Source organism: Bison bison, unplaced genomic scaffold (genome assembly GCF_000754665.1).
Source record: "Bison bison bison isolate TAMUID 2011002044 unplaced genomic scaffold, Bison_UMD1.0 scf7180017864456, whole genome shotgun sequence".
NCBI classification, from domain to species: domain Eukaryota; kingdom Metazoa; phylum Chordata; class Mammalia; order Artiodactyla; family Bovidae; genus Bison; species Bison bison.
Window position 1 is genome coordinate 26,973,559 of NW_011495018.1, and position 13,822 is coordinate 26,987,380.

At 51.2% G+C, this 13,822-nt stretch overlaps 1 protein-coding gene across 2 annotated transcripts in view; it reads right to left on the reverse strand.

The window, feature by feature from the left end:
* Positions 1–7: 7 nt before the first annotated feature.
* NEURL1 (neuralized E3 ubiquitin protein ligase 1) overlaps positions 8–13,822 on the reverse strand; it is a 73,813-nt gene continuing 59,998 nt past the window's right edge. For both annotated transcript variants that reach the window (XM_010859411.1, XM_010859412.1), the window contains exons 4-6: positions 3,582–4,271; positions 990–1,136; positions 8–485 (exon numbers count right to left, since the gene is read on the reverse strand). In XM_010859411.1, the coding sequence (XP_010857713.1) occupies positions 247–485; positions 990–1,136; positions 3,582–4,271 (1,076 nt within the window). In that variant the 3' untranslated portion in view covers positions 8–246. The remainder of the gene's footprint in view (positions 486–989; positions 1,137–3,581; positions 4,272–13,822) is intronic.

The window sequence follows — 13,822 nt, forward strand, 5'->3', positions numbered from 1 at the left end:
CCCCCCCCCCCTCCCGCCCCGCTTTAGCCCCTCGGCCTGCAGGGAAGAGCTGAGACTTGCTTCTGCCCCCACCTCCCAGCCTGACTCCCCTTCCTCCCCAGACCTCAGGGGCTGTTTCCCAAGTTTAATGACAAGGGGAAAGAATTTCCAAAACGAGGAAGAAGAGAAGGGGCCCCGTTGACTTGCGCCTCAGCCGGAGCCGGGCCGGATTCGGAGGAAGCTGGGGAGCGGATGGGTCCGTGACGGCTAGGAGCTGCGGTAGGTCTTGATGATGTCCTTGATGGGCCGGCGGCAGATGGGGCAGCAGGCGTGCAGAGCCTTCTTGAGGCGCAGGCCACAGGCATAGCAGAGGCACATATGGCCACACGTGTAGATGACCGTGTCCACCGCGTGCTCATAGCAAATGGTGCACTCATCGCTCCACGGGCCCCCGCCTGGGGTCACTGGTGATTCGGGCAGACTCACTGGTGAATTGGGGGCTGTTCCTGGGGACACGGGGACAGCAGTGAGGGGGGAGGCATGAACCTGGCTGGTCCCACGTTCATGAAGAAAGCCCCGGCCTCTCCTCTTCCATGGATTGGGATCAGCCTGTCTACCTTGCCACCCACCTCCTGGGCACAAGAAGAAAGAGGATGCACTCTGGACAGCCCCACTTCCAGCCCCTCCATGCCCAGACCAGGGGCCAGGGTGTCCATGAAGCAATGAGAAGAGGCGGGAAGGATGGAGGCCCAAAACCCACTTGGGGAGGCCCCGCTGAGCTACTCTCTGGTGTTCTTTGTGCTCAAGAAGTCCTCTGGAGAAAGCCACCCAGCTGAGGGACAGGACGGGACACAGCCCAGGAATCACCACTCAACGTGGGTTCACTGGGCCCATCTCCAGCTCCTCTGGGGCCCCGTCTGCAGACCTGCCTCAGCCAGGGTGGAGGGCAGGTCCCTCAGGGTGGAAGGGCTGGTACGGTCACATGGAACCAAAGAGGCCAGCCTACTTACCTCCAGCAGAGCTCCCCAGAGGGCCAGAGCTGCAGGTGCCAAGCGAGGGGTCAGAGAGGCGGAGGCCCCGGGGGGTGGGGGAGGTTGGTGTGGAGGCGGGGGAGCAGGGGAGTGATGGGATGCCCCGCTCTGCCAGGATGGTGGAGCCTGCAGAAAGGGAGGGAGAGGGGGAAGGTGGGACCTAGACACTCAGAGGCCCACCTTGGAAAGCTTGAGTTTCCATCCTCCATTAGGTTCCCAGGAGAGAAACGGGTGGTGCAGCCTGACCACACAGCCCAGCCACTAGGCTCAGAGACTGACTGAGCCTTTGCCTTAAAGAGCTAACTGTCCAGGGAGTCTCTTGGGGCTCTCTCCTCAGTCCCTTCCTCCAGCCAGCCTTGATTCCCCCCACCCCACCACCACCTATCTCTATCCAGTACTGACCAGTCATACACACCTTGCATAGAAATAAGCAATCACAGAGCCTGGGAAATTATTTGTTCTTTGCCCAGGAATGTAACTTTGTAACGTTTCCCTATTTAAACCCTGAGCTTCCGGAGAGCAGAAAGCCTGACTCACCTGTGACTTTCCCACAGGCCCTAACATAATGCCCTACACATAAGTAAGTGCTCAATGAGATATTTTTTTATTAGTAGTTATTCAGTCTAATTTATTCAACCTAATTCACTTAATAGTCACTGTTTCTAAGAATATTTATTAGCTGTCCACAGGATTTCTCTTAGTAGTGTTAACATGTTTTAAGTGAACTATCATCTCCTTCTTTCAGAAATTTATACCTATTTGCTTTTCTTGCTTTATTGCACTGGTTAGCATTTTCAGAATGATACTGTACGGCATCTTAATCACATTCTCGACTTTAATGATAATGTTTCTAATGTTTCACCATGAAGCATGAAATTGGCTAGAGTTTTAGGGTGAAGGAAATATCTTTTCATTCTTAGTTCACTTAGGCCTTCAACAAACCAAAGCACTCTTCTATGAAGTAAATAATCATCCTTCCATACATTGTTACTGATTTGTTTTTCCTTTAGAGTCAGGATCCTCTATCACCACTTTGGTAGTCAAGATGTCCAATTCTCCAAACAGCTCAGGAGCACACTGTTCAGCATATATTAAATTCTGAATGATTAATCTTCAATGCCCACCTTGGCCTACTTCCCTCTGGGGACATTTAAGTCCTGGGGTTTTTGTTTGTTTTTTAAGCTTCTCCTTTGCTCTAGTCTAGTAAGCCTCTTTGAGCAACAGAAGCTTTACTGAAAAGCTACTTAACTATTATTAGATGGTGCTGATGCAAGAGACTATCTTGCCCTTATGTAATATCCTTTATCTGAGGAGCAGTATCTCCTGATGACTGTAGCCAAATATCTTTGTACCTCAGCTTGATTTTTTTTTTTTTCTGCACCCTAGTCTGGTTTCTTTTTATTCCACCTTGAATTTTTAAGCCAATTTTCTTCCTTTCTGATGTCTTTTTATCTAGCCTGATTTCTTTTCACTCTTCCCTGACTTATCTTCCCTCAATCCTAATTTCTTAGCACCCTAGTCCCATTTCTTTTCATTCTTTTTCCAATTTATTTTCCGCTCCATCTTCATTTGGTCTTTTTCCAGAGGAGGAAGTCTCCACTGATTTTACCTGATTTCACAAAACTCTCACACACTCACAATTACCAACAGCACCGCATACACAAATACCCATGCATTTACTCACATGTGCCTAGACACGGTATGCCAGTCTTACGGTGTTACTCATGCTTACTCACATACACACTTTATCATGTCTATGAAGTCTCCTGGGGTGAGGTCTAGGTTGGGGGCTGTGAGGCCCAGGGGTCTCCAAACTTGTCTGACCAAATTTGCTAAGGAAGAAAACTTTAGATGCCCAGGACCTAATTTGAAATCTACAGAATCAAAATTTCTGGAGGTGGGATTTAAGAATCTGACACAACTGAGGGACTGACTGAGCCCAGCATCCTGCAGAACACTCTGCGAAATATGGCTTATACAAATCCACGTCACCCAGTCCATTCAAACTCTCCATTCAAAGCCAGTAAGGCCCAGACATCTGCAACCCCATTTCCTCCAAGGCCCAGGGATTCTCCAAAAGCCCCCAATCCAGGCACTGCTCTTCAGAGATACCTGGCCGCTGACACACCACCCTCTTTATCTTATTTAGACACAAAACCGTCCTTAGAGGTAGAGGTCTTCGTTCCCATTTTTTGATAAATGGAAACTGAACCTCAAAAAGTTCATTGCTAGTGGAAACAATTTTTTTCCCCATTTTTAAAAGGCCACAACCACTAGGCAATGTGTATGAGAGTTGTTTATGTACGTGGGCATGTGGGTGAAACCGGTTCTGAGCGTGAAACTCAGTGTTCCCTGCTTTTCTCCCCCTCCCCAGGGTTTATCTGGTGAAATCTGAGAACCATGGACTAATCAAAAGAGTGACTCTGACTAGAACCCATAAGGGGCAGGGTGGGCGCTGTTCCCCCCTACCCAGACAGACTCTGCCTCCAGGGAAGACGAGATGCTAGGCCTGGAGGCGCCAGCTTCAGGATGCGCCTCGAGGGAGGAGGGCACGTGGCCAGGGGCACTCACCAAGGATGCGGATCTGTGTGATGGACCCGTGCAGGCCGAAGAGCATCCAGAGCGGCTGTGAGGCGTCCACGCACAGCTGCATGCCCGCCGCGACGCCGTTGTGGCTGAGGTGCAGCTCGCCGTCGGCGTTGACCACAAGGCCAAGGATGTCGCCGCTGTGCAGGGGCCCGGGCACGCGGCACACGGCCCAGAACTCCTTGCGGTCCACCAGGGCCTCGGGGCTGAAGGGCAGGTCGGCCGGCCTCAGCGTGCCAGGGTCGCACGTGGTGACACCTAAGGACAGCGCGCCGGGCCGCGCGCCGCTCGAGCGCGTGACCTTGACGAAGATAGTCTCAGCCACACGCACAGGCCGACTGGTGAAGACGAGCGCGCGCTCGTCGCGCCCGTGCTCCAGGCGCGCCACCGTCTGCTCGTCCAGGATGCGGACGTGCGCGCCGGCGCGCAGCGCGTGGAAGCGCAGGTCGCCGTCGAGCTGCGGGGGCAGCGCGCGGCTGTGCTGCGAGTTGAGCGAGTTCTGCGGAATGGGGCAGCCGGCAGCTGGCGTGCCCTCGTCGCCGTCAGAGCCCGGCACGTTGAGGTCACACAAGCTCACGGAGAGGCGCGCTTCGTCCGCCTCGCGCCGCAGGGACGGCCGCCGGAGGGCGGTGAAGGAGCGCGGGCGCAGGCAGTCTGGGAGCACCAGCTCGCTGTCTGCGGGGGTAGGGGGACAGGGCGACCGTCAGGCGGGCCACAGCCCCGGGTCCCATCGCCTGTGAGTCTCCTCCCACTAGTCGTTAAAGCCGGCACTAGTAAGACGCATCTAGTTTCTAACGGCAAAGAAAATGCTCGGACATTTTACAGGGGCTTCCCTGGTAGCTCAGTGGTCAAGAATCCGCCTACCAATGCAGAAGACACAGATTGGATCCCTGGGTCGGATCCCTGGAATGGAAAGGTACCCATGGGGAAGGAAATGGCAACCCACTCCAGTATTCTTGCCTGGAGAATCCCCATGGAAGAGGAACCTGGCGGGCTAGAGTCCATGTGAGTTCTCAAAAGAGTCTGACACGACTTAGCCACTGAACAAGAACATCACACATTCTGCAGGACCTCAGACTACTTATCTGCTTAAGCAAAGGATCATCAGGCAGGAAAGACACCAAAACTAAAAACACGATTACTTCTAAATGGTACACTTATAAAAGTCGGATTAAAAAAAATGAACTCCTGGGACCTGGCTCTTTATCCTAGCAGCCAGGATAGCACCTGGCACTCAGAAGAAAGCAGTAAACACTTGCTGAATGCATGTTGATACTCTATGCCTCTGGGAGCCCAGAGGGAACCCTCCCCTCTAGAATACCTCTCTGTACAAATTGTCTCATCTTATAGCAAAAATTAGCTTTTGATATTGTTTCTACCAAAGGACGCTGAGGTGGAGACGCTAAGTGAATTTTTCCAAGCCCTCCTTTCAAAACCAACAACTGGAAAGCAAACCCTTTCTCTTTTTATTCATACACGTAATACAGACTGTATTTTGTTTAAAAAAAAAAGACAGTTCAGCAAAGAGAAATGGGAATCTCCTGTCAGCCTGCCATCCAGAGGAAAATACTCTTAATATTTAGATGTGTGAGTTTCCAGCCTTTTTTGAATATATTTTAGTTCTCTTTTTAACACAAAAATTGAATCATACTATATAAACATCAGTAGTTTTAAACTTTAACTTTTACAGGTAACAAATCTCTTTGAAAATGTAACTTGTACCTATCTTCTCAGGAAAATGCACATTCTCCCTAAATTCTGTGGATAATTTCAGAGCATCCATGGCCATGGACTCCAGGTGAAGAACTCTGTTATACAAATTTCCTTTTCAAAACTAATTTTTCTATTTATCGTGTCCTGTATATCCTTTTACACTAATAACCATGTTTCTGAGACCGTAATTTCTTAATGGCTGGTTACGTCTGCTTTATGGAGTCCTATAATTTGTAATAAAAGTCATCAGGTGCAATGAATTACTGCTGCATTTCCTCCTTAAAGCATCCCACAGAGGTGTTCCCTTTGTACGGATAAAGCTCGGAGATGTTCTGTGACAACCAAGCTGCAGCTCCAGGGTTAAAGCGTGATCCACCCAACTCCTTATCCCACACCCTCCACTTTCAAGCCATATAGGTTTACTGGATCCTTTTCGTGGGAGGCCCCAAATTTGGCTGGGGCCACTGCTGGCCTTACCATGGACCAATCCCTTCTCAGGAGGCCTTTCTCTGAGCCTCCCCAAGGGAGAATCTGTGCTTTCTCTCCAGGAACTGAGTAAGGATGGCAGGGGTGCTCACCATGAGAGCAAAGTTTGGAGGAACAGACTGGTAGGGATAGCGAAGCCAGAATTCAGCTCCAGCTGAATCTAGATTTGCTCTCTAATGCCTCCCTATCTTTGCTCTCCCCTAGCTCCTCTGCCCCATCCAGGAACAGTGTTGTTTGGGCCCCAGCAAGGAGAGGGTGCTGAGCCCTCCCCACAAGTCTCCTGCTTCTCTGGAGAAGCCTCTCGAGGCCTGGCTGGTCGGGATTTCCCAGCATCGTGTTTAGTAAGGAGGAGGGAGCCAACCGGAAAATGTGATTATTCCAGGGAATTGACTCTGTGACAGCAATGGTGCAGAGAGGCTGGGGGGCTGCGGAGAGGCAGAGGCGAGGAGGGCAAGACATGGGAGACAATAGCAGGGGGCAGAGGAGGGCTGTGGGCTGACCTGGACCCCAGGCAACAGCCCTGCTCCCCTGACCCTTCAAGGATTCCAGGGACTGGCCCTTGAGGACTCCAAGAGGGTTGGGGACAGAGAAGAGAAGGGATGGAGAAGCAGGATAAGGAGGAAAGAAGTGGCTCAGAGATGCCCAGCCAGGGTTTACATGAACAAGGCTGTCATGGGGGCCACACATACACACCCCATGCTGCTCTTTCCACCCCACACAACCCCCACACTCAGGACAATCAGGCCAGAGCCCATGGAGCTGGGCAGACCCTCAAAACAGACTCCTGAATGGGGCTGGATGTACGCTCTCCTGCTCTCTGCCCCCACAGGAGTCCTCTTCTGCCTGAATATGCCCACTCCCTCCCAGACAACTCAGGCCATTGCTGAGCTACTCTGTCTTTAAGAAAATGTTTCCTTCTCTTAAACTGAAATCTACCTCCCTAGTTGCTTTTTTGTTTGTTTGTTGAACTCTTAGGAAAAATTAGTTCATTGATCCTGTACCACACAAAATTTATTCAAATTACCTTCATTTGAGTGGTAAGATCACAACAAGAAAACAGGTTATCCTACAACAAACCTTACAAAATCCATCATAAAAGCTTTTTTTTTTTCATTATATTACCTATTGTCTTTTTTAGACTAGTATACTATGCAAAGCTACACCGATTAGTAGTTTGCCTATTCCCAAGTTTAGGAGAAATGCTTCCTTTTGACACTATCACGTACCCCATAGGAAAATAAATTCCCTTAACCTAACAATTGCCACCCAACTCACTCTGCAAGGCATCTTCCTTCAAATCCCTCCTCTCGTGTACACAAGATGTCATGCTAAAGCTTTAAATCCTGCAATTGTATTTACAGATCTACACTTAAAAATGAACACAAGAGCTACTACCACCACCACAACAAACACAAAATAACACTCTTAAAAAATTACAAACCAGCTAGATAATATTCTGGTAGTGTTTACAAATTAATTGCTATTTTTGTATGAAAGTACTAGATATTAAAAATGAGTAGACTGTGTATCAACCTAAATAAAATGATCGCTACCCACAAACGTGTACATATAAACACACCCGACACTGTCTGTCAGCTCATGTGCTGCTCTATATACAGTCTACTTTCCAGGGTGCGTTTGGTTATAACCTTCCTGTATTTATACCTACTACCTCTGGGGCTGCCTCTCAGCCCCACACTGAAGACAGCTCTCCTCAGGGAACACTCAGACTCCACACACACCTTCCCACCTCATAGACAATGAACAGCTCCAGACTCAGTACACTCTCAGATACACTCTCACCAGCTTGACGCAGTGTGGCCATCACACCTCTCCTAATAAGTACTCTCGCAACCTGAGAGTGTTTTAGGAGTTTTGGTAACCAAAATCCATAAACTGGTCAGCAAGATAGGAACACAGTCCAGTGCAAGACTCTGAAGTCATCAGTTTGGGTTCCCATCCGAGCTCTGTCATTTCCTGGCTGTATGACCTTGGATAAACAGCTTAAGCCCTCTGGGCCTCTCTTCTATAGTGGTGAAATCAGCATTTCCTTATTAGTATGAAATCTGAAATCCCGTTTGGAAGGGATGCTGTGAAGAAGATGGAGTGGGATGAAGTACTAGAGTGCCTGGCACAAGACGATCCCTAGGGTACTGTGAGCCTTTGCTACTGTCTCCATGCTGCCTGGCTCAGAAGGATATGCGTGGGCCCTGGAGTGATACAGGCCTGGGTTTAAATGTCTGACCCAGCACTTGGCTGGTGGCCTGTGGGTGAGCCACTTTCCTCCAGTCCCAGATCACTCACCTAGAGATCAGGGGTAATAATACCTGCTTTGCGATATTGTTGAAGGGACCAGAGGTAGAGTGCGAAGCCCCCGGCACCTAGATACTTGATAACTTCTGTTATTAGCATTTGCTCAGGTTGAGTTTGTCAAAGTCAGGTCCACGTGCACCCAGGCGACTAACTCTTTGAACCTAGGACTTCGCATCAGTCATAAGCACCCGGGACAGAATCGCTGAATGACCTCACTGACTAAAGACCAGGAAGGAGAAGCTTCAAGTGGAGATTAGAGACAAAGGAAGAGAAAGAAGGAGAAACAGCGGGAAAAGAAAGAGGAGAAGGGGCAAGAAAGTGACTCCTTTGACCTTGCTTGAAATATCACAGGAGTTGGGAGAGGAGGGACAAGAGGTACTGGGAACCAGCTAAAAACAGAACCCCTGGGGCCACTGCCCAGCCCAAGTATGTCTCCTCTCCCATCCCCTCCACTCCTAGGGTCAGGAGCAGCTGCAAGCTGCCAGCAAGCTCCAAAATAACCATCCCATCAGTGTGCCCGTCTGCGCGAGGCCCTGAAATAGATGAAACCTGAGCTAGAGGAGTGGGTCAGGGCACCCTCTACAGAGGGGACAACAAAGGTCCTGGCAGAATGAGTCCACATCAAGTTGGGGGTCAGGGAAGGGGCCAGGCTCCCAAAGCTAGGGGAGAACACCATGGCCCACCTCAGCCCAGGACTGCACCCTGGGGCACCGACGGCCGGCCTGCAACCTCCATCAGTGGATGACCCCATGTTTGAAGCAACGAGCTATTTAATCCGGGCCTGGGACATGCGGCTGCCTACTTGAGAGTTGTTTATGGTGCAGAGGTGGCACAGGGCCACAGGAGAAGCTGCAAAGCTGGCTCCCCTCTCGTGGCCCGTTTTGCAAGAAAGAACTTGTCCATCTTCAGCTCCTGCCTCGTCTGGCACCTGGTGCTGGCTTGGCAGATCCCCTGGGCCAGGGCAGAAAGAGCCAGGCCCTGCAAAGGGCAAGGAGGCCTGGGCTTCCCCTCTTAGGGAAGGCACCCGGCATACCCACCCATTGAGCCCTGTGTGCCCAGCCCTGGACAGGGTTTAAGGAGAGACAGCCAGGACCCAGGCCCTGCGGAGCCAGGAGCCCTTGGGAGACTTGAAGCTTGGAGTCATGAAAATTCTCAGTATATCAGGTTAGATAAGACCTTAGAGGAGAATAAGGAAATCTGTTTATCTCTGCCAAGCTCTCACCCAGCCTTGGCTAGAACGCCCCTGGGGACGAGAAGCTCACCACTTCTCAAGGCCATCTATTCCCTGTCTTTGGACACCTGTGACTTAGAAAAAAACTCCTTTCATAGATGCAAGTGTCCCATACCCACTCCCTAGGGCCCACTCTGAGCCTTTTCTTCTTTAGAATAAATCTCCCTGTTAGGATAATGCTGTCCAACTGAGGCTAAGAACTTCTTTTTCAGGGTGAGTCAAAGATGACATCTCAGAAGAAACAGGATTTGACCCAGGCCCTGAAGGACAAGAGCATTTGGACTGACAGAAGCAAGAGGCACTCGGGTGGGAAAACTGCATTAGCAGATGCCTGGGGAGAAAAGTGTGAGCAAAACCAGCAAGGAGAAAGGAAGGGAAAGGAGGAGGAGATGCCAGGCGGAGGGCATTCGGGCAGCTCTAGCCCAGAGATCTACACGCTGCCAGTCAGTGTGGGGTGAGTGGGGCCTGGGCGCTGCAGCAGAGGCTCCTTGGAAGCGGGCCAGCCATCGGTCCAAGTCTTGTTTGTTTAGACTCTCACATCCACAGCACTGGATAATCTTTAACCACGGGTCAGCCTGCGGCCACCCAGCCGGCTGGCGGACCTCTGCTGGCCCGTTTGGAAGGCGCACCAACCCATTAACTGTGTCCATAAACATCCTCCTGCTGGTTCGCAGCTGGCACGGGGCAGGGGAAGGAGCCGGGAGGGTGGGTGCGTGGCTGGGATGGGCAAAGGGTTCCTCCACCCTTCTGGGAAGTGCCCTGAGACCCACACCTCCACCCTCTCCATATAAACCCACACCACCTCCACCCTCTCCATATAAACCCAACCACAAGAAAGTTGGGAAAAACAAACACACTTTTGAGGCTCATGGAACAAAGGGCAGAATGTTCCAGAAGCCCTCAGAGTCATAGATTTTTAGATTTACAGAATCTTCAAGCCACGGGATCTTAGATGGATAGATCCCCAGAATCATCATAGATCCCCAAGCAATAGAATCGTTCGTCCAAAGGAACAGAAAACTCTGGTTGATGTCTAGGAGGTGACCACAGAGCTCGGCCACTCAGCCACCGCAGAGATGCCTCTGTGGAACCCCAGTGCTCCAAGGGACCCAGCTGGAGAACCACAGGCCTTAACCCAAGAAATAATTTAGATTGCGTGGTTTGACTTTTATCCAGACACAGGCACTTGCCCCCCTCTCAATGAGAGGACAGGTTGAGGATTGTCTACTTTGGTGGTGTTTTTAAATTAGATATTCCTTTTTAACCTAAAAACAACAGCCCTTCCCATTTGTATAAACACTTTTATGTATCTGGAAGCCTCACAGACTATCTGTAAGGTAAATGGTGCATGTACAATTATGTCCAAATAACAGAAGAGGTGGGCAAGGCACAGAGATGCTGAGAGACATGCCCGAAGTCAGTGAGCGGCCAAGTGGAGTCTTAATTCAGTCGGGCCTCCTGTTTCTCAAATGAGGGCTTCGTCCCCAGTTCGTCGCCAAGACCCTAGCTCCTCCCCTCCTGGGGCCACCAGGCCTCTCCAAGTTCCCCAGAACTGTATCTTGGGCCAAAGAGGTACTAGATGGGGACACACAAAACTGCCATTTCTGGACATTAGAAACAGCCTGCTATTGGCAATTACATGTGCTTGCACTTTATGGAGGTTCATTCTGGTAGAAAACTAGAGCACACTGTGAATGACGGGATCAAACAAGGCCCTCAAAAGACTTCAGGGAACTACAAGGCAGGCAGACCCACTGTCACCACTAAACAGGACGCTGGGTACCCACCACCCCTCTTGGTCTCTGCCAGGGCCTTTGGTGGCCTATCTGTGTCCAACACATGTGGCTGATCCCTGATGCCTTGAGCTCTTGTAAGCTCTATTCTGGAAGACATAGGGGGCCCAAATCCCCACCCCTGGGGGGCATCTAGACATAATAGGGAGACCAGAGAGATTCCTGTTTACAGAGCCTGGGGAGTAATGTAGCCCACGCTTCTGAGCTCAAGCGCCAGCTCTACTAAGCGGTGTGACCATGGACAAGTTGTCAGACTTCTCTGAGCCTCAGTTTCCTTACCTGCAAAATAGGCACAATAATAACTTTCTTTAAAATGTAATCAAAGACGATCTCTACTGTATTCTTAAAGAGCGGGACAAACACATGATACAGAACCCCTGTTGTGGAGTAGACCTCCACTCGCTTCAGCAAGAGGGAGAGTCAGGAAGAACAGAGTAGTCAGGGGAGACTTCCTAGTGGAGGGGAGGGTTTGGTACGGGGCCTTGATATAATTGGCAGAATTCGAGGTGAGTCAAAACGAAGCACTGGAAGAGTGTGAAGCAGAAGGAATAGCAAGATTTTTTTTTTAACTAAGATGAAACGAAAACCATCAAAGGGAAAGACACCAAGATCAGCATCCTCATCTCTTCATCCCGAGGGCTTGGCTTGGGCCCCTTGAGCTAATATTTGCCTCTCAGCCCCTGGCAGCCACAGCTGAAGGTAAATATTAGTTTAGCCTGGGAAGTGGAAACCCCAGGTGGCAGTGTGGTCCTCAGCCGGCCAGGATGCCTCACGCTCTGTACCACAAGCTGGGCACAGCCAGGATAAGGACCCGACCCCTGGCCTTATCTATAGAGAGGTCCAGGCCTCTCACTGCTGGGCAGCCAGGCTGGCCCACCACCCCAGAAACTGACACAGCAGCAGCCTGGCCCCCAGAAAGCGACCCTGAGAGTCTCCAAACATCCTTCTCCTCAGTAGGCAGATGGGGTCTTTTTCCAAGACCTGAAATGACATCATGAGTCCTTGGGAGTCCCCCCATACCCTAACCCTAACCCTAACCCATACTCATGGCCTCTTAACAGCCTCCTAGGCTCAGCCACACACATCGTGAGTGAGCAATAAGTCTTCTTACACTGACCTTGGGCTCAGATCAGCTGGAAAGTCTGAATTGTGGGCCCAACCTGGCTTCTGACTAGGGACAATTGGGGTAGGCTCCTTCCCATCTCTGGGCCACATTTCCTCTTACTGAAAAACCTGACAGTAAGAACTGCTGGAAACTCAACTCTCTTGCTGAGTGTCCCCTGTGATACACACACATATCTGCACCTGTGCACACCCACTCTCCTCAAGTCCACAAGCCATCCACAGCCTCCCCACCTAACCCCCTTCCCTGAAGGATCTTTTCCCCAACTGAGTGCCAGTTCCCCATCTCTGTGCCCATGCACACCCCTCCTGTCTGGCCTACACTGTTCCTCCTCAAGAGGTCCATTCTTCCCACCTCCTCTAGTTCCTGACTTAAAACTCACCTCCTACAGGAAGTCCTTCTGATTGCTCCCCAGCTGCACCTCCATAGTTTTATTCTTCAGCCACACTTTTATGCAGTATTGGATTTAGGTCACTTCAGAGCAGTCATATGGTATGTCCCCCAGTGTAAAAACTCTTTCAGGTGAGGGGCTGGGTTTCCAGTTCTAGTGTCCCCTCTGACCACTGCACAGCACCTAGGCTGCAGGAGCATCCTATAAGTGGAATCCGGGCTCACCAGCTTTTGGCCAGGACCCACAGCTACTCTTCCTGAGTCAACACATCTGAGAGGCGCAGGGAGACCTTGAAAACTGGTTTAGGAACTTATCTCTCCAAGTATTAATCACCCCATAAAACTTGTGTTTATTTAGTTGCTGGCAGGTCCTTCTTCCAGGAGGTAGGAAGCTGTTATTCTTGGAGATACCAGCCAGGGCTTGGGCCAGGGCACCCGGAGGGAAGAGGGTGATCTGCTGTGAACTCCAGCATAACAGGGAGCCTGGAAGACCTGAAGCAGCTCTGCTGGGGCCATGGCCTGGGCAGCGGGGAGCCCAGGTGATGTTTAGGGCTGCGGGGGGTAGGGATGGGGCCCCCACTTGGCGGTGTCAACCAGGGAAAGACACCAGCCCTTGCCTCCACCCTTTTGGGGAAGATGGCCAATCTGCCCATGGTCTGCCTTGCAGGCCTACTCTGTGCCCTGGACCCCAGGATGTCTCTAGCCTGAGGAGCAGACACTGGCCAGGCGGGGTTCGAAGGGCTTTGCCTCAGGTTCCAGACAGGTGGGGGCAGGCAGATAGGGCTGGCAGGTAATCTCTAAAGATGAGACACTGATCTAGGGGACAAAGATGAGAACAGGAAAGATAGGCCCGTCTTCAGAGCCACCAAGACAGGGAGTGACTTCTTCAGAGGAGAAACTCAGCGGAGGAGGGAGACAAGGGGAAGCAGAGGAGCCAGGGGGATCTAGGTGGAAGGAGGAGGCCCAGAAAGACACAGGTGCAGTGATGTGGCAGAGAGGAGGGAGGGGGAGATGGGCGGATGGGAGCAGAGGGAAGAGGGCGGGGAGGGAAGTAGACCCTGAGACCACACGGGCAGTGGGCATGTCCCGGGGGCAGGGGTGTGGGATGCAGGCACAGAGCAGCAGGCCCACCTCCGAAGATAACCTGGATGGGTCTCTCTCACTCTCTCTCTCTTTT